The 26372-nt window shown below is 41.3% G+C and overlaps 1 protein-coding gene across 8 annotated transcripts in view; it reads right to left on the reverse strand.

Annotated features, from left to right (window-relative positions):
- Tcf4 (transcription factor 4) overlaps positions 1 to 11913 on the reverse strand; it is a 333223-nt gene extending 321310 nt beyond the window's left edge. For 4 of the 8 annotated variants that reach the window (XM_040741640.1, XM_040741638.1, XM_040741639.1 and 1 more), the window contains exons 1-3: positions 10017 to 10157; positions 9043 to 9134; positions 7281 to 7353 (exon numbers count right to left, since the gene is read on the reverse strand). In XM_040741640.1, coding sequence (XP_040597574.1) covers positions 7281 to 7353; positions 9043 to 9114 — 145 coding nt within the window. In that variant the 5' untranslated portion in view covers positions 9115 to 9134; positions 10017 to 10157. Of the gene's footprint in view, positions 1 to 7280; positions 7354 to 9042; positions 9135 to 10016; positions 10158 to 10440; positions 10604 to 11408 lie in introns of those variants that run through there. The other 4 variants (XM_040741637.1, XM_040741636.1, XM_040741642.1 and 1 more) reach the window with 4 other exon arrangements.
- Positions 11914 to 26372: the final 14459 nt, after the last annotated feature.

A 26372-nucleotide genomic window follows, 5' to 3' on the forward strand; every position in this document is an offset into this window, starting at 1 on the left:
CAAGGGGCTGAAAGTTTATATGCCAACCATCAGACTAGTTTAACTATTCAAAGTTAAAAATGTCAGGGAAAAAAAACCCGTAATGGAAATGCTGACAAGCCATGAAGTAAGCACAGGCAGGTGCCCTGCCACCAGGGTCATAATTCAATCAAGCTGTACTCTGACGTCATCTGTTACAGAAAAAAAGCCAAATGGTTTATGAACAGCACCAGAACCCCCAAGATTAAATTACAGGCCTGATATTTAATCATGGGTCTTACTATGTTATTTTTAATAACACAATACATTTTAACAGTTACTCGTCAACTACCTCAGCCAAATTAGACCCTGCGATGACAAGCGAGCCTGGTTATGATGTCCATCTAGCACCATCTCAGTTTTATTATTTTTTTTTACAAATTGTAGAGTATGGTTTTTTTTTCATTGCAAATATATACTTGATTACAACTGAGAGGGTCAAACCTTAGTTAATAGCAGCACAATCACTGTGACTAGAGTTGGGACATGCGTATTTATACCCTGTGTTAGCCATAACCAACTGTATAATTTGAGGAAGAGATATTTAGCTTGATGCTTTATCATAAAATATAGCATCTTGAAAGCCTTCCTACAATTCTAATTTTCCATAAATTATTTACTTGCAAAATAGACATGTGGTGATTTTCTTCAGGGTTCCCAAAGAATCCAAATGTAAAGCTTTCAGAGCGAAAAAGGCTTGCATTTTACAGCTCACCTAGGATGACTGATCAAACGGGCACCCTACCACATAAGAATGCGTACATAAGCCAAAGTTTCCAGAGGCAACATCAACATCAGCAAATGAAACAGGTTCTTTACAAAGTAATGTACAAATACTGCCACACATGTGAAGGGTTGTTTGCAAAACACATCAATACAGGCACATCCAACAATGGATTGCAGCTAATAAACTACATATAGTAATTACCACCAATGGCAGTCTGGAAAGTCATTCATTACATGTTAATTGTCACACAAAAGTACAAAAGCAGCCATCTGAACAATTGAGTGGCTGCACCTTTAAAATAAATACTTTCTTACAGGCCTAAAACTCATCCACGGGAACTGATCTTAAACACACCTGGGTATTTGATATGCGGATTAACTGGGGCCTTCATTTGGCTTTGAAATAAAAATAAATACAACAACCCCTTCAGGACTTCGGCCATTTCTGGGGATTAACGAAAGTGAATGGGTGTATTTGTACACTTACATACATTACTTATAACAAAGTACTAGCGCATCTTCCTGAAAGACTAAACTGTCACTCATCTTGTGTCTCTCTTAAGCATAAAGAAAGCTATGATCAAAAGCATCTGCCCAGATACCTAGCTTAGACTGAGTTTAAATGGGTCACACGTGGAAGAGGGTAACTCCTGGGTAAGCTCAAAAACTTGGTGGCCAATTTTGAAATCTTTAAATCAGTGTAATTAAGAAACCTGAAACAAAAATAACCCTTCACAAAAGCCTATAATATACTTTCCCTTCTCTAATACTTAGCATGATCTAATTAACTTGGAAGAACACCTGGTCATAAAAAATTGCTCATAAAATACTAAACTAAGCAAGGGGGGGAGGTGGATTTTTCTTCTACTGGTTTTGATATTGTGTCTCTATAAGGATCTGATTTAACCAGTATACATATAGGTTCTAAAGGCTTGGCAAAGAACATTTTGATTCAAGACTTGTACACTGAAGAACATTTCAAAATACACCATGTTCCTTATGAGGCAACTTGAGATCTGTTATCTTAGATTATGGGAACAGATCTAAACAGCATTCTAACACTCAGCCTTAGTGATCACAGGCCTCAGGCCACCAGGACTCAACTCCCCGCCCTGGACAAGGTTGCAAACTCCCAATATAAAGTGGAGCTTACCATTAGAAGTAAATGTTTGAGCTGTAAGGCTTACAACATTACTTTGTTTATCATAGCAGATGAAAGCAAAAAGGAGTAATTTTAAGCTCAAAACAAAACTGTTTGTATGACAGGCTTTACTGCTCCATGATTCCAAGCATTTAAAGACAGATTCAAGCAATTAACAGCATAAACTTTCATTACATAGTTCTATTATATATGTCTATGTGACTTCGCTGTTCATCTGTTATTTAAGTGATTTCCTCATTACAATAGTAGGAGAAGGATAATTTGCTGACGCTGTCAAAAATGCTAAGCATTTCAGTCTCAATAGTTCTTGGATCTCCATGCTTGTTTAATGCATTTTATTTACTTAAGTCAGTGTCAAATAGAGTACCCATTCTTCCTTCTGAATTTAGGAAACTCACGCTTTAAGCACACGTGTGGTAATAGACATATCACAACTTCCAAACTGTTTATTTTAAGGATGCAGACTGAATTCAGGATTATAGAGCTTGAATTCCCTTCCAAAGACCTAACAATGAACTGCAAGCTTTTTTATATTTAAATATAAGAGGGCCTTATTTGTTCAAATATTAATAGGTCACACTGGGTTACTGCAATTTCAGGTCTGATTATTTACACAAAAATAATTGAAAATACCTTTACTGAGACCCACATAGCTGCTGACTTCCCATAGAAAGCAAGCACAACTTCTAAAATATCTGCTATATTCCCTCTGTAAAAAATAACGTGATAATGCGGGAACCATATACCAACTCACATTGAAATCCATAATAATTTACAAGGGTAACAATCTGGATACTGAGACAGGAAAAACAGTGTAGCATTACCTTAAATGTGTTTTTAAAAACAAAACAAAAAAATGCTTTCTACTCTAAAACTCATACATAGTATTTCATGCCAGACCTCAAATATTATGTTTCATACTACATAATCTTGAAAAATATGTTTCTTGAGCCTTTGTGTGAGTTGGTGTGCATGTGTGCCTATGTGAATGTGTATATGTGTGTGATTACAAGGATTTGAGTCTAGGCAGGCCTGAACAGAAACCTAATTTCTCTACTACTTGCCTTGAGAACAAGTTGTTTAAAACCTCTGTGCCTCAGTTTCCTTATCTATGAATTGGGCATGGTAATGCTTGCATTTATTTGAGCTCTTGAGAGGATTAAAATGGAATACAGAGCAAAAAGCCTAGCGCCTGGCACAGAAGCAGCTCTGATCCCAGCTCACACAGATTCTGCCCATCACTCCAAAGAGGACACCAGACAGGAGAGAACAATGAATAATCTAAAACAGTTCCACACCTAGCAAAGCATCCACGGGGCACGAGAGCATAGCACAGCACTTCCTGGACACAGGGCTCACCAATCCTTAAACTCCATTATGTCTGACAAAGGACAGAAAAACAGTGGTGAGTCCAACATTATTTCCAAGAGAGGGTCTGCAGGACCACAGACAGCAAATCAAAGCGGATTGTCAATACTAACAAAAGGCAGCACAGAAGCCCCTCGACTGGGTTCCTGAGTTCCCCAGCTGTGGATTGGAGGCTCCAGGTCCTGTGTTTCTCGGGGGCTGGCCCCAAAATCCTGGGAGTCTAATATAACACGTCTGGTGCTACTAGACTTTTTCAAAATGTAACAAACAGCTCTCAGTCTGTGTAAGAACTTTTACAAACAACCATGGACTGTACCAGACTAGAAAGTATATCACACACTCACACACACACACACACACACACACACACAGAGGAAGGAAGGAAAACAGGGAGCATCTCCTCCACAGACACCTTCAAGAAAAACCAATTTCCTTTCCACACCATCAAAAGAATTCACACTGACACAGGGTGAAATGAACACAAGATTTTGGCCACTTGAATTCTTTCTTTTTTCCTTTATCATACAAAAGTGCCCATTGAGGTTGATTTTTTTCCCCTCAATGTCTTGACTCAATTGACATATCATTTTGGTATCATGGAGACACAGGTGAGCTAACTTACACGAAAGCCAAGGACTGTTTCCCCCTTTCCGAAACTGGCTCAGGAGAGAGATGTGATGTGCTTTGACATTCCTCTTAATTGTTTTAACACTGGTGGATTTGGCAGTCTTTAGCAACTGCTGAACACCTGAGAACTTAGCAACTACAGGGAGAAGACCCCTCCATTTTTAAACTGAAAATGTAGAATTGTTCACAGACTCATTGTTCACATGTGTTAGCAGATGCCAAGAGGGCTGACCTAACAAGTTGTTCAGTGTATTATCTTTTTAGTGGGTCAACCTTAAAAGGATTTTTAAAAATGATGCCAAACTCTAGTATGTTTATCTTTTGTTCCTGAAAGCCTCAAACACAATCAGACAAACTACACATTGGTCATGTCAGAAAATTAAGCTCCCACTCACCCTAAAGCAGAGAGGCTTTCTTTCAGTGACTCAGTCATCTTTTTTTTTTTTCCCCTTTAATGAGAACAATTTTCCAAGCATGCAGGCATGTGGTAGCTTTTAATTCATTTTAAGATCAATCATATAACAGATATCAGATTGCTTTGGACACATTACCATATAGGTTAGAGCTACCCTTAAACAGAATCCCAGAGCCACCAGTTAAGGTCATAGTAGTTCTGGTCCATCCTGGCTGAACAGTTTTACTGCATTCTGTGGAACACCTGCAAACATCAAACAAAAACTGCTGGTCCTTTCCTGGGTTGACAAAAGCCTTTCATGTGAAAAATGCTCCCTGGGAATGTCAGGCTGGAGCTCAGGTTACATTCCATTCGCCCTAGCAGCCTCACCGTATCTTAAGGTGGTAGGAAAAGCCATGCCTGTGGAATGAAAGATTAAAGAGAACCCGGCCACAGTCTTCACTCTCACACTAAATATCACGTATTAATGGAATCAACAGCTATTGGGAACTTGAAGAATGAAATATTACCAGACCTCACTGAAGAAAAAGAAAAGAATCACTGACTTTTTTCAAATTGGAATCATTTACTTATAGTCCAGATCTCTTTTCCTGAATCCAAGTTTCAAAGTCATACCTGAATCCACTCTGGACAATGAACATGAACTCGAACTAACTTTAGAAAATAATTCCTCTATCCAAAGTTTTCTGATTCAGTTAAAGGGCAAAGTGTAGTTTTCATAATTTTTCTTAAAATTATTCTTTAAAAGAGATGTGTGTCTCTTATTGTGTAGAAATATAAGCCTTGTTCTTAACTAACAGCCATGTGTTCTGATATGCCTTAATAGATGGGGAACTACGCTCTGCGCCTCTGTCTCCCAGACACCATCCTCCTGCTCGAAATGAATGCCCTGCATTTTCAATCAGGCATGCAGGATAAAAGGGCCCTACACTTTCTGTCCTTACAAGGTAAACATCTGGTCCTGAAAAACCACACCACTGGTGCCAGGTAGCTTTAAAGTTCAACACCTTGAAGATAATCTCTGCATATTTATTAGAAATATCCTAACAGTTCAGCAGGAATAAAGTCTCCTTCAGGGATTATGTACACACAAACACACACACACACACACACACACACACACCAATGTCTGAATAGCTGTAAGTTTTGATATATCATCACTTACCAAAATGAATTAGTACATATTCAACTCATCCACCTATGCTTTCTACAAACACTTCAACACTTCAGCAAGGACTTTAACTGAACATGAACATGGAACAGGAGTTGAGTAAAATAACTGTCTTTTTAAATTTAACATATTTTATACTTGCAATTCATCTTAATATATTAAATCATATCTAAGGTAATACATTAAGTTACTCCAAAAGTGTCCATCTTTCCAACAGTATTTTACACTAACTTTGAAAGTAGTCAACCTCTGGGCCTGCCTGACATCTACTTTAATCAGATTTCAACTATACATACATTTCCTAAGCAAAACATGAAGGAAATTACTGCCAGACATAAAGTTAGTATTTTGATGGTGTCTACAGGAAACACTAACCTGACTACATCTTAACTTCAAGCTTACTTAACTCACTATTTTGTCTTGAAAGCTATACAGAGAATAACTGTACAGAAATTTGTAAGATGTAACACTAATACCATTTTTTTAAGAAATAGAAACAGTCACAGGATTCAAACAGTAAAACAAAACATATTGTTATTAGTACTTTTCATCCAAGACCCTAAAAATGCTAAGGTAAAACTACAGGAGGCATCATATATTTTGTAAATCATATTAAAGAGGAAAAAAACCCCTCAACTTATGAGAGCCACAAGTAACTTACTTAGAAACCAGCAAGTTTTAAAAGACATTAATTTTTTTAAAATGCACAAATTATACAAATCAGGTCAGCAAGATTTCTTTAGTTGTTACTGCACCAGATGAAAAGAAATAAAAATTGTATCCATAACTGACAGACAAACACACTGGCATCTCACAGCTAAAAGATGTCAACATTACCAGCCTTACTTAAGAGTATGCTGACTCGTGGACTGTTCTATACCATGGCCAGAACTCTAAAATCCTGCAGCTACTTAACAGGCATCAGTGGCTTTAAATCCTGGACCTAAAGGATAGCAGGCAACACTGTATTGACTACTTATTTAAAACTGGATGGCTTAAACACACACACACACACACACACACACACACACACATTTTACAGAAATCTCACATTTTCAGCTCCCACTTTTAATAAAAGACACTCAAAAAATCCTATACTAAAAATTCCTCCTCAGATGCCAGATAATCACTGTGCACACAGATTCCTTTGTGAATAGCGCTGGCTTTTTATGGGAGCATCATCCAAAGAATTCTCACGTATAAAATGCTAAGACTCTTCAAATCTGCAATATTAAATTCATTGTATAAGTCAATGATAAGGGAGAGAAAACCAAACAGCGCAAACATCCACAAGATATTTTAACAATAAATGAATTTCTACTTAGCCTCTCAGACAAACATGAGGCTATTTACAGACCTGTCTGAAAAATTAAGTGCTCCTTCCTTTAAAACGGTTAATTGTATACAGAACCTAATAACCGGTATTATTTCTCCTTTTATGCAAGTTAGACTTTTCCACCCTCTATTTTAAAAAAGGCAACATGGATTGGTTCCCATGTTATTAACATTGGTCTTCTGTTCACATTTAATTACAACCATATTTTTAAAAACCACTTTTAAATTAAGGGATGGAATTATGATATGTTTTCTTGGTTTAGAAACAGGTCTCACTTTAATTGTGAAAGGCAACATTCTGTCAAAGTTTGCTGCTCATAGAAAATGAGATAACCACAGCATCATAAGCTAAAACTCAATGACTTCTTTCAGAACACTTCAACAGGGCCCAAAATACACAATGAGTAAATAAACAAGTAAGAACACTGAACTTCACACCAAGAAAAGAATTCACATACTTGAGCCAGTAAAATGTCCACTCGCCAAAGAAGTTGGTCCATTTTTCCCACTGCTTACAGGAGGCGAAAACATCTGAAGGAAACAAAGAGATAGCACAGTTGAAAAGAAGATATTTGTGACTTCAGAGATCATCAAATCTACCACACTGTTGATAAATAGCTTGGAGCTAAGGCTAAGGCTTTATTTAGTAAAGCATATCACCATCAACATTCAACTTAAAGCTACACCAGGAACCTCACTGCAGCCTCCTCCCCCCTCCATTACCACAGCTCTGTCTTTCTCCTCGGGTGACTTAGATTGCTAGACAGTCCTTCTACATTCTGAACACAGTCCCCATGGCAATATCAAGACATAGATTGGGGGACAGAAAACACTAATTTGACAAAGGAGAAGAAAAAGTTGTTTGTTTTATACTGAAAACCTTGGACATAAATGTAGCGATGTCCATTTCCATCCTGTACAGGACTTGTCTGTCATACGTGAACCCAGATAAAAATTTAAAAAATGCCACCTGCAATAGATTCTCACTTCAGCTCAACCATGAGAGCAACATAGGCAAGTCTCTCTCCTCTCTCTCTCTCTCTCTCTCTCTCTCTCTCTCTCTCTCTCTCTCTCTCTCTCTCCTCTCACTCTCACTCTCTTCCACTCCCTCTCCACACTGATTTCAGCCCTAATTGGTTTCCTTCTTTTCCTTATATCTAGTGCATTCTGCACACCTTCCCTGAGTCAGAGCCTGCAAAAAAAAAAGCAAAAGATGGAATGGAGAAAGTGCAAGAAGCAGAAACGGGGCTGCAAAGCTGCCTAAGGGCTATGCTTCCTGGCAAAACTTCAGAGAGCCATTTCTCCACAGGGTCTACAAGAAGAGCAGCGGTGCAGCCAGCAGCAGCGGCGGCAGCGGCGGCAGCAGCAGCAGCAAGAGAGGGCCCCACTCAGAAGATGGTTCGGATTTTGTGTGTTTTGTGGATTCTTTTGCTTTTGCTTTACAGATGCATCTTACACCAAAGTCATCTGGCATTAAAACTGAATCCATGTCCCTGGCATGTTTGGAACTTGGGGGAAGAAGAGGGGATGGAGAAGGACCCAGGGAGTGTAACAGTAAAACTCCACAAGTGTGTAAGTTCCTCTTAGTGCTGATTCCAAGATTGTAATTTACTAAAACAGTCCGAGACACTCTACAGAATGTATTCTCAATTTATGAATAAGAGTTTCCAGAACCTCCCCCATCCCTCAAAAAAAAAAAAAAAAAAAAAAAAAAAAAAAGAAGAAGAAGCAACCAGGAAGTCAGGAGGACCACAGGTCCTTCCAACACACCACAGCACCATCAGCCTCAACTTTACAGCAACTGGCTCTTCTATTATTCTCTATTTTCAATTTCCAAAATTGATAGTACACAAAGTTTGCAGTTCACTCTGTGTTCAAATGTGGTCAAGTTTTCCACACACTATAGTTTTAAGGGGTTTCTGATATTTGCTTTCTGCTGGAGTCATTATTTGGAGAAATTGGTAGGTAAAGAAATCAAGGCAAGTCATTACTCTTTAAAAAAAAAAAAAAGCCAGAGTCTTCCACATCCCAAAATTAGTTTTGTTTAAAAAAAAAAAAAAAGCTTGTCAAAAGCAAAGACCCTCACATTTTCCAAGGGTTCAGCCAATTAAAAATTCCCCCAGTCCTTCACATTACTACGGGTTTCTAGCTGAAGTGTTGGGGGAGGGTTGTTTTTTTTTTTTTCCACAGCTGTTGTTAGTTTCCACCGTTCTTTCTTACCGCACTGAAATCCAGTAAATCACTCAGCTCTTTGTCCGTCCCTAAGGCAGCCATTCGCTGTTGGTGATGCATTTTAGCAAAATCACACAAACCTAGAAACATGGAAATAACCGCAATCAGAAAACCCAGTCCCAATCCTTGAAGAAAACACAATCGGATTTTTGGAGACTGGGGGTGTTGGGGGGGTTAAAGGGGGGGATATAGGAGCGGATGGGTAGAAAGGAGGGAGGAATGGGAGACTTGTTGGGTTTTGTTTTGGTTTTGTTGTTGTTGTTGTTGTTGTTTTAATGGAATAGGCAGCAATAGCAAAAAAGAAGAAAAAAAAGAAAAAATAGCGATATTGTATTTCCAAAGAGACGATCAAACTAGTAACATCTACTATAAAACCAAATCCTGGAAGGAAGGGGGGTAGCCGCTCTTCAGCGCATCAATTTATGCAACAGGAGGTAGAGCGAGAAATGAATGGATCACAGAGAAAAGAGAAACTACTGCACGAACCGGTCTCAACTTTCCCCCCACCCCTCCACCCCACCCCCTCACACGCACACACTCACTCGCACACACTCACAGCACTCCCCCCCCCCGCCCCCGCCCTGCAAAGTAGCTCCAAAGAAATTAAAGACCAGCCGTCTCTGGAGTGCAAACCCGTCCACAGGGGGTGGGGTGGCCTGGGAGGGGGCGCCGAGCGGAGGCTCGGGTCCTCCAATTGTCCCGCACCCCTAATTTGTGAAAGAAAGGGTTGTTTAAAAAAAAATTGAAGTCAGGCCCATTGGCAAAGTGCGCTGTGCCCGGGAGCCCGCCGGGCCCGGAGGGGGCGGGGGCCGGGGGAGGGGACGCCGTCGCTCCAGAGCTCCCGGACCCCGGCGGGGAATGCAGGGACCACGGGGCCCGGAGCCCGAGCGTGCTCGCCCAGCCCGGCCCGGCCCGGCCCCGTCGCGCATCCGCCCAGCCGGCCCAGCCGCGCCGCTACCTACCGCCCGCGCGCGACGAGGGGCTCCCGGTGCAGCAGCGCCGGCGCCCAGGCGGCGGTCATGTCTATCCCCCTGCCTCCGCCACCACCACCTCTTCCAACGGCCGGCGCCCGCGCCCGCTCCGGTTTCCCCGCCGCCGCCGCCGCCGCCGCCGCCGATCCTCAGACACACAGCCAAGATCCCTGACTCTTAACACCAACTCTCTTCTCCCGGGAGGGGAGGGGACGAGGGAAGGGGGGAGGGGGAACACGGCGAGGCGCACGGAATTGCAAGTTCAGCAAAGAAATGGGTGGGGGGGCTCCGGCGGGGAGACGCGGCGCTCCGGGCCGGGCTGCCTGGGAAACACCCCCCCCACCCCAAAGGGGGGAAAAAACCCAACACCTCCCCGGTCGTGGAAAAAATAAATAAATTAAATAATTAAACCCACCAAGGAAAATTCACCCAGCACCTCATTTTCCCCCTCAGATGGCCAGTTACAATCTGAAGCCTGACTAGTTCAGGGTTTGCCGGGTTCATCCATCGGAGGCACTTCGAAATTGACTCGAGTTTACATCCCCTCTCACTTCTCTGTGTCCCTCTGTCTCTGTGTCTGTGTGTCTCTCTGTCTCTGTCTCTGTTCTCTCTCTCTCTCTCTCTCTCTCTCTCTCTCTCTCTCTCTCTCTCTCTCTCTCTCTCTCTCTCTCTCTCACACACACACACACACACACACACACACACACACACACTGCAAAGCAAGTTTTGCTTTGCTGCAAATACACGTGATGCATAAAGACTTTGCCAAGACGAACAATATTTTTCTTTTCCATACAGGAACCCATCCACACTTTGCCAGGGAAATATTTTGTTTGGGTAGTTTTGCGTTGGGGGTGAAACCTGAATCGTACACTTTCTTCCCTTTCGCCCTTTTAACTCACTGAATTGTATAGCTGCAAACTTTGTTTTAAAAAGGAAAAGAACAAGGTAATTTTAGGTAATGAATATGGTTTTGTTTTTACACTTGAGTTCCTAGGCGCTCCAAGTCCGCGCTCGGCAGCACTTCAAGTTTTCAACTCAACATTATTACCACTACAGGCCCTACATGCTCTTAAAAGACACTTTTCCACATCACTTTTTAGGATAAAAATTAAGCTCCAAAATTATCTTTTCGTAATAGCATGCGTGCTTTACCCAGTATATGAGCATTCGCTATTTTAATGTTAAAAAAAACACACACATTTGCCCAGCCCTGGTATTGCTAGATGTGCGAGTACGTACCGAAATGCATGCACACACGTTTTCCCATTGGCAATTATTTAATAGGTTGTTCCTTTTGTTTGAATAAAACATTGGGATCAACATTCTAAAAATTCAGTTCAATTACAAACAGTTTACTCTGACAGCAAATTGTAACGTTACCTTCAATGGCCACAAATATGCTCACAATATTCCAAGGAAAGAGACTTTAAAAAAAAAGAGAGAGAGAGACAAAAATCTTCTGCAAGTACTTAGTATCTCACATGTGTATCCCCAAAAGAGTATTTTAAGTAGTAGTCCAGTTCCAGGGTTAGCCACAGTTTACAAGATTATGCACCTGGCTCTGGTTTTTGCATTTTCCATCACAAAACTGTAACAAAATTCCCTCCCCCCAAAAAAGTAATCATTAAAAAAAATCCAACAACTTTTTCTTAGCGTTTATAAAAAAATAATCAACACAGGATAGTTATGATTGCTCTTCAGTCTTGTTGGTTGTATTTTTTTCTTCTCTTTCAAAGTCCTAAACTTGTCCCAAGTTTAGAGGCGTCTCAACATCATCCTCCTCCTCAACACCATCATTGACTCCCCCGAGGAGTCACATTGATAATAATAGGTTTCCCTGAAAGATACATTGTAATCCATTCACATCCGGGCACTGCGGCTTATAACGAGAAGGCGCTGCGGCCGCGGCTGCTCCACCAGACAATGACTGGGGAGGGGCGGGGCGGGAGCGCGTGACCATAGAGTGGTAAACACAGCGCCCAGAGAGGCCACCAAGATGGCGGCCCGCTAAGCCCCGCCTCCTCCGGGGGCAGGGGCGGTGCAGCCGGCGGGTGGCTCTCGGGTCTTCTCTCCCAGAGCGCGCCTCGCGCCCTGTTCCGTGTCCGGCCTTGATCTCTGACTCAAAGTGGTGTTCCCGCAGCGTGAAGGAAGTCGCCGGGAGGCCCGCAAGATGCCCGGGCGGGCCACAGGCGGCTGAATCCCCCGGCCGTGTAGATGCTGATTTTACCGCCAGGCTTGGGCTGTGTGGGGAAAGGCCACCAAGCCAAGTGGGATCCCGGCCTGGAAGAGTGACGGGGTTCTCTCCTCTTCCTCCTCGGTGCCCACCCCTATTTTTATAGGCTCCCTGGGGTGGGAAAACTCAGTGCAGAAGTCTTCTTTTACTGATGCAAGACTCACGTGACTCTTGTACCATAAACTATGGAAGACTGACTCAACTTCCAGTTGTAGCCAAGCAATTACCTTCTCAAACCTGTTTTCTTGTTAGCAGATAACAACGAGACTTTGAGATATCTGTATGATACCGATAAAGTTGACACTACCACTATGGAAGTATCCCGTTTCCATTCCTTAAGGACTCACTGATACCCCTTAACCTAGCCATTTGAGATTGTAGATTCCCTGGTCTCCAAAAAGTGTCCAGTTCTTCCATCGGAAAGCTTATCGTTTCTAGTCATTGTTCTAAGCATTTTACAAATATACACTACAGTGACGCTCAGAATGAAGTTTGAATATTGGTCACCTCCTTATGTTACCTAGACACAGCAACAGAAGCAAGTACAATAGCAGAGCCTGACCCAAAGCAGAAGTTTATTAAATGGCATAAATTTGCCTAAGTAAAACTACTATCTACGTTAAGATGTAGAGACCACCTAGTCTATGACCAGAATCCAGATTCACCCATGTTCCCAAGCCATCTGGCAGTGGGAACGTCCTCATCTTTATTTTCTGAATAAAATTTGTTGCAGTGATAGAATTGAGATCTTTTGCTTTTATGTGCATTTTTACAGGACAAGATTTGGGACATTTATGGGTTATTTCACACATCATGAAGTCTCCAGTCTTTTATCCCCATTCCACAGTCTCATCTTAAAATAATATTTTACATTTAGCCACCACTTTATGCTGCATTATCACAGGCATTATCTCTGGTTCTCAGAGTAAGCCTCGGCAGGCTCTGGAAAAAATGATGTAATGAAAAGATCACAAACATTGGCTTGGGAAAAATATTCCATTGGCTCTACCTCTAATCAGCTCTGTGACCTAAGACTCCATGCCAATGACTTTTGCTGTAAAATGCAGAGACTAGATTAGATAATCCTGTAAAATCCCTTTTAGCTTTGAGGTTTGTAAGATTCACCCTCCTGAATTTCAAGGGCAGCAATGATCTGTCCAGAAATCACTGATAAGATCAAGTTTGGGATCTAAGAGCACCCTGGTAGCCTAGTATTTTTTTTCCTCCTGACCCCTTTTGATCAAAAAGAAAAAGAAACATGCAACTCCCCTTCCTGTTTTAAATTAAGGGACAAATGTGGGTGTGTTAGTCTTTGTTTTTTCCTGAGCTGTCAGATGATAAGTACTTTCTAATTATACTTATGGAAATTGGAGGCACCTTAGAAAGGGGTATTTGAGAGGACACTGTAAACCTTAGAAATAGAAGAGTTGATATACTGGATAAGTTTTTGATCCTTCCTTGTTCTATAGACTCCCCTAGAAACATGTCTGTATATTCTGATATGAATGTGAGTCTCAGGCAGCTCTGGCTGCTGTAACAAAGTGAGATAGACTAGGTGCCTTGATCAACAGGCATTCACTTTTCACAGTTCCAGAGTCCGGTGTCTGAGATTAGGGCGAAAGCGAGGTCAGGCTCAGTTAAGCTTCTCCTTTTCCTCTTCCTGGCTTGCAGATGGCTGCTTTCTAGCTAGACTCTCGTGTGACTGTCAGAAAGAGAGCTCTGGTTTCTTTCTTTCATAAAATTACTCATCCAGTAATGGAGGCTACCTATGACTGTATGTAAGCGGAATCTCTTCCCAAAGAAATCTCTTCCATTTCCCAGCACAGTGGGGCTTCGGTACAAGAGTGGGAGGTGGGGGCACAAACACACAAGTATTTAGTCTCTAAAAGAGTAGAAATGTATGTGGATGCCACATGATTACGTCCAACCCCAACCCAGCAGTCCCCAAACCCCGGAGCACCAAATAAAGAGGAGCAAACCAACAGTCATGAAGGTCAGTGGTGAAGTAGCCATATGTCGGGATCAGCTGGCCAGAGCTGGTACCAAGGAGCCAATCTACATGAGTGTCATGGCTCTAGAAATCAGGCATCATGAGGAAATGGATAAAACTGCTCTTTAGCTAGACAGCAAAATCTTGGGAATTCCATAAGAAAAACAGACAATGAAATCCTGTGTAGAGTGTACACACACACACACACACACACACACACACACACACACACACACATATATATATCCCCATCAGCTAGAGGACTCGTTGCCTCCTTTCCAGGAATAGAGGACATCCTGCATTCTTCCCCTGCTGAGCATCCTGAGAACTTCATGATCTTTACAGCTAAAGAAGACTGTAACTGGACATGGGGCATACTTTAAATTCCAGTGTCGCCAATATTACCATTAACAGTTGAAACTATGTTTGTAATTGAAATAGAATTTCATCAGTTTCTTCCGGGCTGTGGTGGTGCATGCCTTTAAGCCCAGAACTTGGGAGGCAGAGGCAGGCAGATCTCTGTGAGTTCAAGGTCAGCATGGTCTACAGAGCTAGTTCCAGGACAACCAGGGCTACACAGAGAAACTCTGTCTTGAAAAAGCAAATAAATAAATAAATAAATAAGTTATGTGAAAAAAGAATTACATCAGTTTCTCTTCTTGATTTTTCTCCTTCCAACCCTCACAGATACCCTTGAATTTTTCAATGTCCCCCTCTCAAATCTGTAGCCTCTTAGATTATCATCATGATGTGTGTGTGCACAAAATATATATAAATACAACTTTCTCAGTCCATTTGTTTTGTTTGTATATACATGGTTTCAAGGCTAATCACCATGCATTGGAAAACCTCTCAGGGGGTCCATCTCTTGGGAGAAGGTAATTCTTCTTCTTCTAGCAGCCATTGGTTACCTGTAGTTCTTTACCTAGGGATGAGATACCTAGAAACTTTCCCCCTCCACGTGATCATGTTCATGGTTATTGGCCTCATTCAATTCTTGATCAGGCAGCCATTACTAGGAGAGACTCTCTCCCAGCAGACTCCTTGGTATTCCAGCACTTCCAATCTCTTCACTGATTTTTCAGCAATGTTCCCTGACCCATAGGTGCAGTAGTTGTGATACAGATGTATCCAATGGTCTCAGGCTACCTATGAGCTGTTGATCTCTGAGTTGTGTCCATTTGTGGTTTTCTGTGATGCTCCCCATTTGCTGTAAAGAGAAGCTTCTTGGATGGTGTGTGGTAGCTATATTTCTCTGGGGATATAAGATTCAGAATGTAGTAAGGGATAATCCAGCAAAGTGGAAGTAGTAAATTCTCTTCTAAGGTCTATGATCTCTAGCACTGGATGGCTGTCTAGATTTCTAATACCAGGCATGATTTCCCTCTTGTTGAGTGGGACTTTAATCCAGTTAGAGAGCTTGTGGTTGCCACCAACATCTGAGTGCCACTTATTGCACCATTTTGCATACCAGGCTGGTTATTGCTATGGTTCATAAGTGTTGCAGCTGGACAGGTCTATTGTTTCCCTCCCTTGGCAGTTTGTGTAGTATTTTCTTTTAAGCAGAGAATCCTTTTCTTGGAGGCAAACTCCTACACTCAAGACTACCTAATTCATGGTGCCAAATCTATAGTCAAGATAGTCTGTACACATGATATTTGATTTTCTATCACATGGTGGCTTTAGGCAAGTCCCACAGCTTCTCCGGCTTTAAATTACTCGTGTCCTGATACCTTACACGCCTGTTTTCAATCATGTGACATGTGAAGTGCTTTGAAAAATGACAGAGTCCTATGTAATGTGTTTAGGTTGCAATAGAGAATGTCTCCTATAGACTCAGATGATGGAGTTGGGGGAAATGTTTGACTCTTGAGGGACATTCCTTTATCAATGCATAATAGATCATCATGTATTGTCATTTTGAGGATGTAAGGGAAAGAAGGAGGTGAGACTCTGGGGACAGGCCTTTGGAGGGGCTATGTATGGCCCCTTATATTCCTTTCTCTCTGCCCCTCTATGTGCCACAAGGCGTGTAGCCTCTCTCACGTGTTCCCACACCATGATGCTTTTCGTGCTCAAGGACCACACATCAACAGAACCATGCATTCTGAAACGACACCCCTGAAAGCTAGAGCCAAAATAAATTGCTATACCCTTTAAATTATTTACATCAGATATTTTGGTAGAGCAATCAAAATCTGACAAAATTTAAAGGAATCATTTCAGTGCAGAATGCCTGAAGACCAAGCTCATCTTTTATGAATCTGAAATGAAAGGTAGTATTGAGACCTCCCTGGGCTCACCAAAAAGATCAGACATCGAAGGGCACTTGAACCTAACCCTCCATTTATAACTGTGAATGTCAAGAATCAAATGCCATAGCCTGTCCAAGGTCATCTCACTAATTGAGTAGCAGAGGTAAAAGGAGTCCTCAGTAATTGAATGCCAAGCCAGAATCTCCAAGCAGTCTGCCTAGGATTCCACCCCATTTCGTTAGCACTGCCTATGTTAAAATAACAAACAAAGACAAACACAAACAAACAAGGGGGGATTGGCTCTCTGCTGTGTTGATAAAATTAAGTGATGAGAAAAAGTCAGTAAACACTTTCTGAGCATCTACTTTGTGGCAGACTGCCCTCCCAGGACCTGAGGCAAAAGTGTTGGCAAAGAAAACAAGATGACAGAAATGTCAAGGGCAGTCTTGATTGAGGCTAAGTCTCAGTGAGTATGATCCTGCCTGTGGCAGATGTGCACAAGGGGGATGGCTGCTATGAATATTTCAGGTTAATAAAACCAATGGACAGTCTCAGACTTCAGTTTAGAGCTTTTGCCTTATTGACAATGAGTCTGAAAGGATAGAGCCTCCCATAGCAACTGAATGTCTTCACGAACGTTGGTGAGTCTCACAGTAATCCCAAAACTTGTTAAAACTCACACTGCATGGATTTCTATGACTGCCCTCATGTCAATATTGACAGGTGACTTTGCATAGTTTGGTGGTGTTACCCAAAATGACATTGAAGTTTTTGCTGATGGGATCCCCACAGAGGCCATGGATCTGCCCATACATGGACTCCAATAGTGCCCATTCGACATCTATGGCCTCTGGGCCAAGAAACATTGATCAAATGGGTTTGCAACCTCTGGCTACATCTGGACCACAGAACATCAGCCCCTGACCCCATTTCTGTCCTGCCATGCCAATGAGCCCAGTCTTTGACTTCTTGGAAGCTTTTTATGCTTTTGAACCTCTAAGAACCATCCTGCATTGGGAGGGTTGGAGGGTGTGCCTGTTGACAGACCTCAAGTGCAATCATCCCACCACCACAAAGAATCTCTAATCACGGTACTTTGAGAAAAAGCAGGATCTAATGAGATCCTGTCCTTACTGCCTCACAGATCCCCATGCTATCTCCTTGCCTCTTCCCACATGACATGCTTGTCATACTAAGAACTTTTTTGAGAAGTAACTTTCCTGAACCTTTGAGGCTCCTTACCTACGCTACTCTGGTGTCAAAATTCTTTTCCCACTGTATATTCTGTTTGGAAGTGATTCTCTGCACCCATGTATCCCTCAGCTGAGAAGTGACTCCATTTCCCTGTATGACAAAAATGAGTTCAGAGTCTTCTTTAGCATGGACATAACTCTAATATACCTAGGCATTACATTTTTTCAAATACAAATGGACCAATGTGATCGTTAGTGCTCTGTGGTTGATTTTATTTTTTCCTTTTTCTTCTTCATGAGATGACATACCGTATAATTAATTATATCACTACACGTGGGTTCTCTGGAACTGTGTTAATGAGTGAAAAACACGATCATACTATGATTTGGGGATATTTTTAAATGCATTTAGTTCTCAAGATAACCTTCCAGGGAAAGTCCATAGAAATCCTCGTTATGTGTTTGAGGACACTGGGGCACACAGAAGTGAAGAATCTTGCAGACGTTCATGACGTTAAGGATCCAGAGTCAGCTCTGAAGGAGGCTCCGTTACGCATGCCCTTGACTAGTTGCCCCTGGCTCTGCTACACCTGTGCTGCAGCTCTCTCATCCACCTCTTTCCTCATCCTGCTCTAACAGTTCACTTGGCTGGCATGCTCCACTAACTGGGATATTCTTGGATGCTGCTCCTACCTCATAGTGCTGTGTATGTGGGGAATTAGACATAACTACTCCAGTAGCTTACCTCAACATTAAGGTAATTATTAGATCAATGACTTTCCTTTTAAAACAATGTTCTGTATTCCAAATCTCAATAAAAAATGAGTTTTGGATTATCAGCAGTCTTGGCAAATCCACATTATATCCATGGGCCATTACCATCGATAATTGGGAATACATACACATGTTAATCAATCATTTATTCCTACCTCCCATCTCTCCTGCACGGCTGTAGATGTTGTCTGGTTCAGCCTTAAAATTGGGAAGCCCCATTTTACCACCCTCTATTATACAAAAATATAATTGCAGATATTACAGAGTTGGAGGAAGTTGGAGGAAGGAGGGCTGTGCTGAAATTCTTCCCAGAGCCACTGGCAATAATTCCATACTATAGCAACATTTCATTGTCTACTAAAGGTATCATTTCCACCTTTTCCCTGTAGCTCGGGAAAACAAGAAGTAAAATGAACACAACATAAAATGTAACGGGCTGTACTTCCACATTCAATTTGTGTCGAAAGCTGTCCCTTTGGGGGATAGAAAAAAATACTGCATTGAGAGCAAAATGCCAGACCGACATCTTGCCAACACTGTGGTCATAGACACATGCCTGAAACCCTGGAACCAAGAACATTTTAGGGACAGATGATCTTTGATGGTAAAGGCTATTCTGTGCAATGTAGGCTACTTAGTTATACCCCTGGCCCTTAGCCACTAAATACCAGAAGTACTCACCAATCTCAAAAGTTGCGACAACTAAAGCTGCTTCTGTATAATTTGCTATGGCTAAATCACCCTGACTGGGAACCATTGCTGTAAACAAACCCTATGAGTTACTCATAACCTTCACTTACAAAGATAAGGACCACTTCAAGGTCTAGAGTTGCAACAGAATCTAATGAATCCACATTCATTTTGTTATAAGGTATTACTTAATGCAGTAATGAAGCGTTATCTTTATTTATTATTTAGCCTATGCTGTTTTTGTTCTTTATGCTGAGAGTTCTTTATGCAACCTGAACATATTTCTAAAGGAGAATGTGAGATAGTTATAACAGATGGAATGGGCAGCTACTTCCCATTCAGCACTGTCAATAAGCTAATAGGTAACTTTGCTCTGTTTCATAACCACAGGCTGCCTCCCAGCCTCTGGCTAATCCATTTAGCAAAGGGCTGATGTAAGTCTCAAGGGGAATCAGGTGCACAGAAAGTTGGCATCCTTATGACTAGAGAAAAACATCACATCTTACCATCCTAAGGCAGGAGATCATCTCCAGGTATAGAGCACACCACAGGAAGCAAGTGCTTCTGAACTGAAAGCAGCTCACTGTCAGGGTTTGCAAAACTGGATGGCTTCCGGATGCTGCTCATCATTTTGCTTGTCCTGAACAATGCTCCTTGGTCCTTCCAGATCACGTTCTTCCTGAAGGTGGAGTCCTCCTGTAATTCTTCCTTGTAGCCGTCACAATGCATAAGGATGCCTTTACACTAAGAAGGCACTCAACACAATTGTAATGAACTACTACATATTCATTCTGCTATATCATGCAAAAAAAAACTGTTCTTAAGAACACAGGATAGAAAGATTCTGCATATAAACGTTATAAACATTCCCTGTAGGACTAGTTTATCAACTGAAGCTTGGAGAATAAAGGTAAAATTTTCACTTCAAATAACATGTAACATTTACAGTGTAAGAAGGGTAAATATTTTTCTAGGCCAAAAAGAAGTATAGGCTAGAAATAAACCAATAATCAGCCCCAATATTGATTAGAATCTGATTTGTTCAATCACGTTTGCCCATTTGGTGGATGGATGACAACTGAAATGCTAGAGAATATTTATCTCCTATAACAATTATGCTAAATTGATTCATAATGCACACTCAATAACACTGTTTACATATACTCCTATTGCTAGGAAGGAGCTAATTCATTTTCACACATGAAAATTCAGTAAGTTTATATAATTATATTACCCTCCCTAGAAATGCTGATGGAGTCTCCTCTGCATATCTCGGAGGGAGGGGAGAGGCGAACAGTGGGCAACATCATTTACCATATGTTCAGCAACACCCACAGCTCAGAGTCACAATGGGCAGAGGTGAGTGTGACTGTGCCATACTTTAGTACTGGGGTAAATGATGCATTTCAAGTTAAGATTTATTCATTTTTCCCAGACTTATATTTTGTCCTCAGCATCTATAGAAAACAAACAAATAAAGCAACAATTAACCCCATGGGTGCATTAGAATTTATCCTCATCTTTCAAGGAAAGCTGTAAACTAATGTCCAGTAAAAATGTATTGTTCATGAGGATTAATAGGACAAATTATCAATTGGAATTAATATGTGAGTTTAAGAGAAAATTTCCAACAAATTTTAAGAAAAATATTATGTTTCAGTGTAAGTGAACTTTTCTCCTATAGTTCTAGGCCAGCAGGTTCAAAAAGCAACCACTGGGCCTGGGAAATGGCTTAGAGAATCCAACATTTTGTGTGCACGCTTGACAACCTGAATTTGGTCCCCAAAACCTACATGTTGGTGGAAGGGGAGAACTCTACCAAGGACCCCACGAAGTTGTCCTCTGACTTTCATATTCACTTGGTGTGACACACCCCTCCATCATACATTCACAATAATAATGAATATTTTTTATTCAAATATTTTCTTCAGTAACTTTACTGCTCTAGAGACTGCCTGGGGATTAAGAGAAAACTCAAAAAAATTCTGTTTCCTAAGGCTAAGTAAAGATTGTGGAATCACTGTTTGAATCCTAATCCTAGGCCGGTCAAATAGCTTTGTTTAACATTGGGTACCATAAATTTCATCTCCCTGGTTGAACTAAGCATGTCCCCTCACGATGAAAGTATCTGGTTGAGGAGGAAAATGTTGTTGCTGAAACAAAACACTGTTATCCTATCAGTAATGATAATCACCATAATACCTCACAAACTTGCCAATTCCTTAAAAATTTACTCAAAGAGAAAAACAAAATGCCAACTATTTTTGGCTGTGGGTTAACGGCTGCAACACATGTATAATCTTCCTGGAAGCTATCAATGGTATATGCCTCAGTTATCTCTCCAGTGTACTAATCCTGTTTCCAAACTCAACTTTTCATTCGAGGGACGTTTCCCAACACCTGTGAGCAAATGGTCTTAGCCCCATGAATGCTGATAAAAACTACAAATCTCTATCTTTCACTGTGAATCTACCAAGGGAAGCAGTGTACCACACTCTCTCTATTCTGTTAATGGGAAATCAGTGGAGCTGGATGAAAAACCCCTAGACCACAAACAGACAATATTAATTACAGTGCTTTAGGAAAAGTCTCAAAATCTATATTCTTTTCCTTGTTAACATTGTAGAAGATTTGGAAATACTGATATTCTGAGAGGTTGATGACTTTGGCTTGGCAGCATTGCAATTTGTTCAATAGTCAGTTAAATTGTCAGCCATCTTAGGCTCTCAGACCCAATGATTTTAAAGATTCACAATGCAGGCAGAAAATTAGACCCATCTAACATTTTGGCCACAATGTTTTCACAATATAGGGTTTCAACTATCACAGACTGAAATGCCATCTTGAGATAAACAAATCTTGAGTATGTTTTAAAGGAAGTCATTGAGTTAAACAATCTCCAGACCAATCAGTCAGTTTGAGGCATTCTATGATTAAATGAGAAAAACACATTTATTTTTAGTTTTACAAAATTCTGCTTTGTGACTTATCTCACTTAATGTATTCTTATAGGCTGTAAAGGCCCACAGACAAACAGAGGTAGGTTTTCATGAAAGTCTTTGGAAGTAATAGTCTCAGCATGTCCGTCAACACACACACACACACACACACACACACACACACACACACACACACACACACACACACACACACAGGGACACACAAAGAATTTGCTTTCTGAATGGCTTTTGCTATGTAGATTAATCAGGCAGGTGCAATGAAGTTTCTGGCTGAGGGAAGGCCAGGTGGGCTCACATGGCCAAGACAGGTGGGCCTGCGCTTGTTTGTGGCTAGTGAGTGTTACAGGGATACTGTGGTGAAACCGGTAAAAAGAATCTGAACATTTAAACATAAGCACAAAGAGACTAGGGTTTATACAATACACCCACAATATCCTACAGACAGAGGTAATGCGTGAACTTACCCCATTCATTGTGCTCCATCCCCAGTGGCCACTCTGTTGGCTCCCATTACTTGACTTGGCGAACTTGTTTATCCTATACATCTGCAGGGTTCCTTCCACCTCTCCATCAGGATGCTTCTTCTAATGGCCCCTTCCTTGACAGGTGTCCCTAATCATTGTGGCATTACATCTTCCATGCTTAACTGTTGTACTGGCAGGTTTTGTGTGTCAACTTGACACCAGCTAGAGTCATTAGACAGGAAGGAGCCTCAGTTGCGGAAATGCCTCCATGAGACCCAATTAGAAGGCATCTTCTCAATTAATGATCAATTTAGGAGAACCAGCACATTGTGGGTGGTGCCATCCTTGGGCTGTTTGCACTGGATTCTATAAGAAAGCAGGCTGAGCAAGCCAGTAAGCAGCACTCCTCTATGACCTATGCACCAGCTTCTGCCTCCAGGGTCTTACCCTGTTTGAGTTCCTGCCCTGAGTTCCTTCAGTGATGGACAGCAATGTGAAAGTATAAGATGAATAAATGCTATCTTCCCCAGCTTGCATTTTAGTCATGGTGTTTTGTTGAAGCAATAGAAACTGTAAGACAACTGTTAGCCTTCTTTTTCTTGGTAGCATTTATCACCATCCATTGTACCATATTTTGGTCCATATTTAAAAGTGTCCACGAAGGCAGAAGTGTTGTAGTTAGTCTAGTAGAACCTAGAAGAAAATCCAGTCTATAACAGGCACCAGCATGAATGAATCAATTAATGAAACATACATCAGGAAAGTTATTTTCTACTAGTCCATGTGATGATAATTATAAATACCTTTGGTATCTTGATAACATAAATTCATTCATGTAGGAGCAGATCTTGGTTGAGGAGGATCAATTTCCCTGGCCTAGAGCATGCAGAGGGTTTTCTGCTAGGGACTGATCTTTCTTCCCATGTCTCTTTCTTGTTGGTTGGCTCCTTTGGATGACATTACTGAGCATGCTCAGTGACTCCCTAGATAATCCTTTCTTTGGTAGATGCCCCAGGATGTCAACAATCTGGTCTGCTCATTCATGAGCTCAGCTTGGAGCAGACCTTTGCTGTCCACCTCCATCTGTGATGGGGCTAGTGTCTCCTCTCACTCATGGGTAAAGTATTGGGGAGCTCTCTGGGCATCTAATCTAAAGCCATACTCTCTCACCATCTGCCTAACTCCTGTATGTTTCTCCATTGGTTCTAAACTCAGAAGGCAATAGAAAAGATGATGTAAATTAACCTGGCTCAAAGAGCTCCAACAGAGAAATATCCATCAAGATGGAAAAGATTACAATCACAGGAAAGAGGCTAGCATGGCAGCATGAGACATCATACAGAGGAGATTCTGGGAAAGCAGGATGTTATCCCAAGACTTGGCTCTGTTTTTATATTTTTACACGTGTCGTATACCACCGTTTCAGCAGTATTTTATCAGTGCTGGAATTATAAATGATGAGAACTGAGCATTATCTACCAAGTTTTAGAAAACAGCGATTCTGCCAATATGATGGTTACTCAAGCACCTACCTGTCCTGTGGTGAACAGTTAGCATAGTAGGCCCAAGAAAATCTCCCAAGATTCACTGACACTCAAGTCAATGCCAGTATCACAGAGCTCTATCTGACCAAGAGTCTAGCCCATGGGAAAGGCCTTGGGGAGACTGAGATTTTAATCCATTTTTGAGAAACTGTGGCTACTGTTTCATATCTAATCTTAGCGTCTTCATATAGGACTGCCACATCAGCCACAGGTACCATTAAAGGAAGCCCTATGCTCAGACCCTGTATTAGTTACTTTTCTGGTGTTGTTATAAAACACCATGACCAAAGCAACTTAGTGAAGAAAGAGTTTATTTGGGCTTATTGTTCCAGAGGGGGAAGAGTCCGTTGCGTTGGAAAAGCATGCAAAAAGTGGCAGGCATGAGAGGAAGAGCAGGAAGCTGAGGGCTCACATCTTCAAATGCAAGCATGAAGCAGAGGAAGCCAACTGAAAGCAAGCCAGGCTACTCACTCTCAATGCCTACCCACAGTAATATACTGCTTCAACCAGGATGCATCACCTATCATGCGTCCATCAAAGGGGGACCAAATGTTCAAATGCCCAAGTCTATGGAGGCCATTTTCTCATTCAAACACCACAGTACTATTGACAGCTATTTTTCCACTGTAATAGATAATGAAACTGAGCCTCAAAGATGTCATATTGTATGGTGTCAGATAACCTTTGTCAATAAACATGATGTAGAATTTCTACCAGGCAGTGGTTGTACACATCTTTAATCTCAGCACTTGGAAGGCAGAGCCAGGAAGATCTCTATGTGTTCAAGACCAGGCTGGTCTTCAGAGCAAATTCCGGGATAGCCAGAGCTACACAGAGAGGCTTTGTTTAAAAAAAAACACAAAGAAAGGAATAAAGATAAAGAAAGAAAAAAAAGTATCTCTGAAGCAATTAGATAAATGATAAACCTGATTTTATTGCAGTGGTCATTAATCCCTTCCACTCTGAGAAATCCTCATCATCCCCATTTCAAACCCCCAAAGATTTTACTTAATTAAAAAATCTTTATCATTTACAATGCCCAGTTTCCTGAAAACCTGAGACATCAGCCTGTGCTATCTAATAAAGCATCCATTAGCACTGAACATTTCATCACTGGGATTGAGCCAAAATGCAGTGGAAAATACAGCTAGGATTATTAAGGTTTCATTAATAATTAATATTAATATCAATTACATGAACAACATGTTGAAATTATTGTACTTTTATATTTGAGTTAATTAGAATATCCCATTAATTTCACCTATCTGCTTTTACTCTTTCAATATGATTCGTAGAGAATTTGCTGTTGATATGGGTCCAATATTGTTTCCATCTAATGCTTCTGGAAAACTCAGTGATGTGACAACTTAAGGATACATTAAACTTATTTTAATCATGATGCCATATAGCTTCAGTTTATAAAAAAGTAGAAAGTGCCAAATAAGATACCACCAGGGAAGTCTGGGGTAATAGCGATGGTGTAGGTAGCTAAGGGGGATTAGGAAGAAAAAGCAGTGTTACTGATTGGGAAACCATAAGAGGGTGGTAGAAATGGTCCTACTCCTAGCCGTGTGAAGATCAATTTTAGAAGTTAAAACAGAGTTTGTTCCAGAACACATTGAGATCTATGAAGGTTTGAATGAGGAATGTTCCCCGCAATCTCAGGCATGTGGATCCTTTGGCTCTATTGGTGTTTCTGTTTGGGGAGGTCTAGGTGGCATATAGTCTGGCTGGAGGAACTACATCACTGGGGCCTTTCCCAATGTGCCTCTGTTTTGGGTATGTGGCTCAAGATGTGATTCCACCATCTTCCGCTCCAGCTTCATTGGCTACCGCCTGCTGCCTATGCTGCACCATCATGAACTCAAGGGAATATGACATGCATTTCAGTATAGAAAAGGCTGTTATAAACCTAGGGAATATGACATAAAAATATAATACCAATATAACAAATTCTCAGCAGATCCTTTCGCCAGACAACAGGTAGGCTAACTGCTTTCTATCCCATAGGCCTGCCTGGATTGTCTGGGACTTTCACCTACCCAGTATCCAGCAAAGGAGCTCCTTCTGGTTCCAAAAGACTAAGAAAGCTCCTGCAGTATTCCTCTGGAATCAAAGCCCAAATAAACTCTGTCCTCTGTGCATTGCCTTGGCCATGGTGCTTAATCACAGAGTGTAAGGTACTAACTCAAATATTAAAAATAATAATGTGCAGCACATTGGACTGTTGTGATAAAAATG

The sequence above is a fragment of the Mesocricetus auratus genome, unplaced genomic scaffold (assembly GCF_017639785.1).
Source record: "Mesocricetus auratus isolate SY011 unplaced genomic scaffold, BCM_Maur_2.0 Super-Scaffold_6730, whole genome shotgun sequence".
Classification (NCBI taxonomy): Eukaryota; Metazoa; Chordata; class Mammalia; order Rodentia; family Cricetidae; genus Mesocricetus; species Mesocricetus auratus.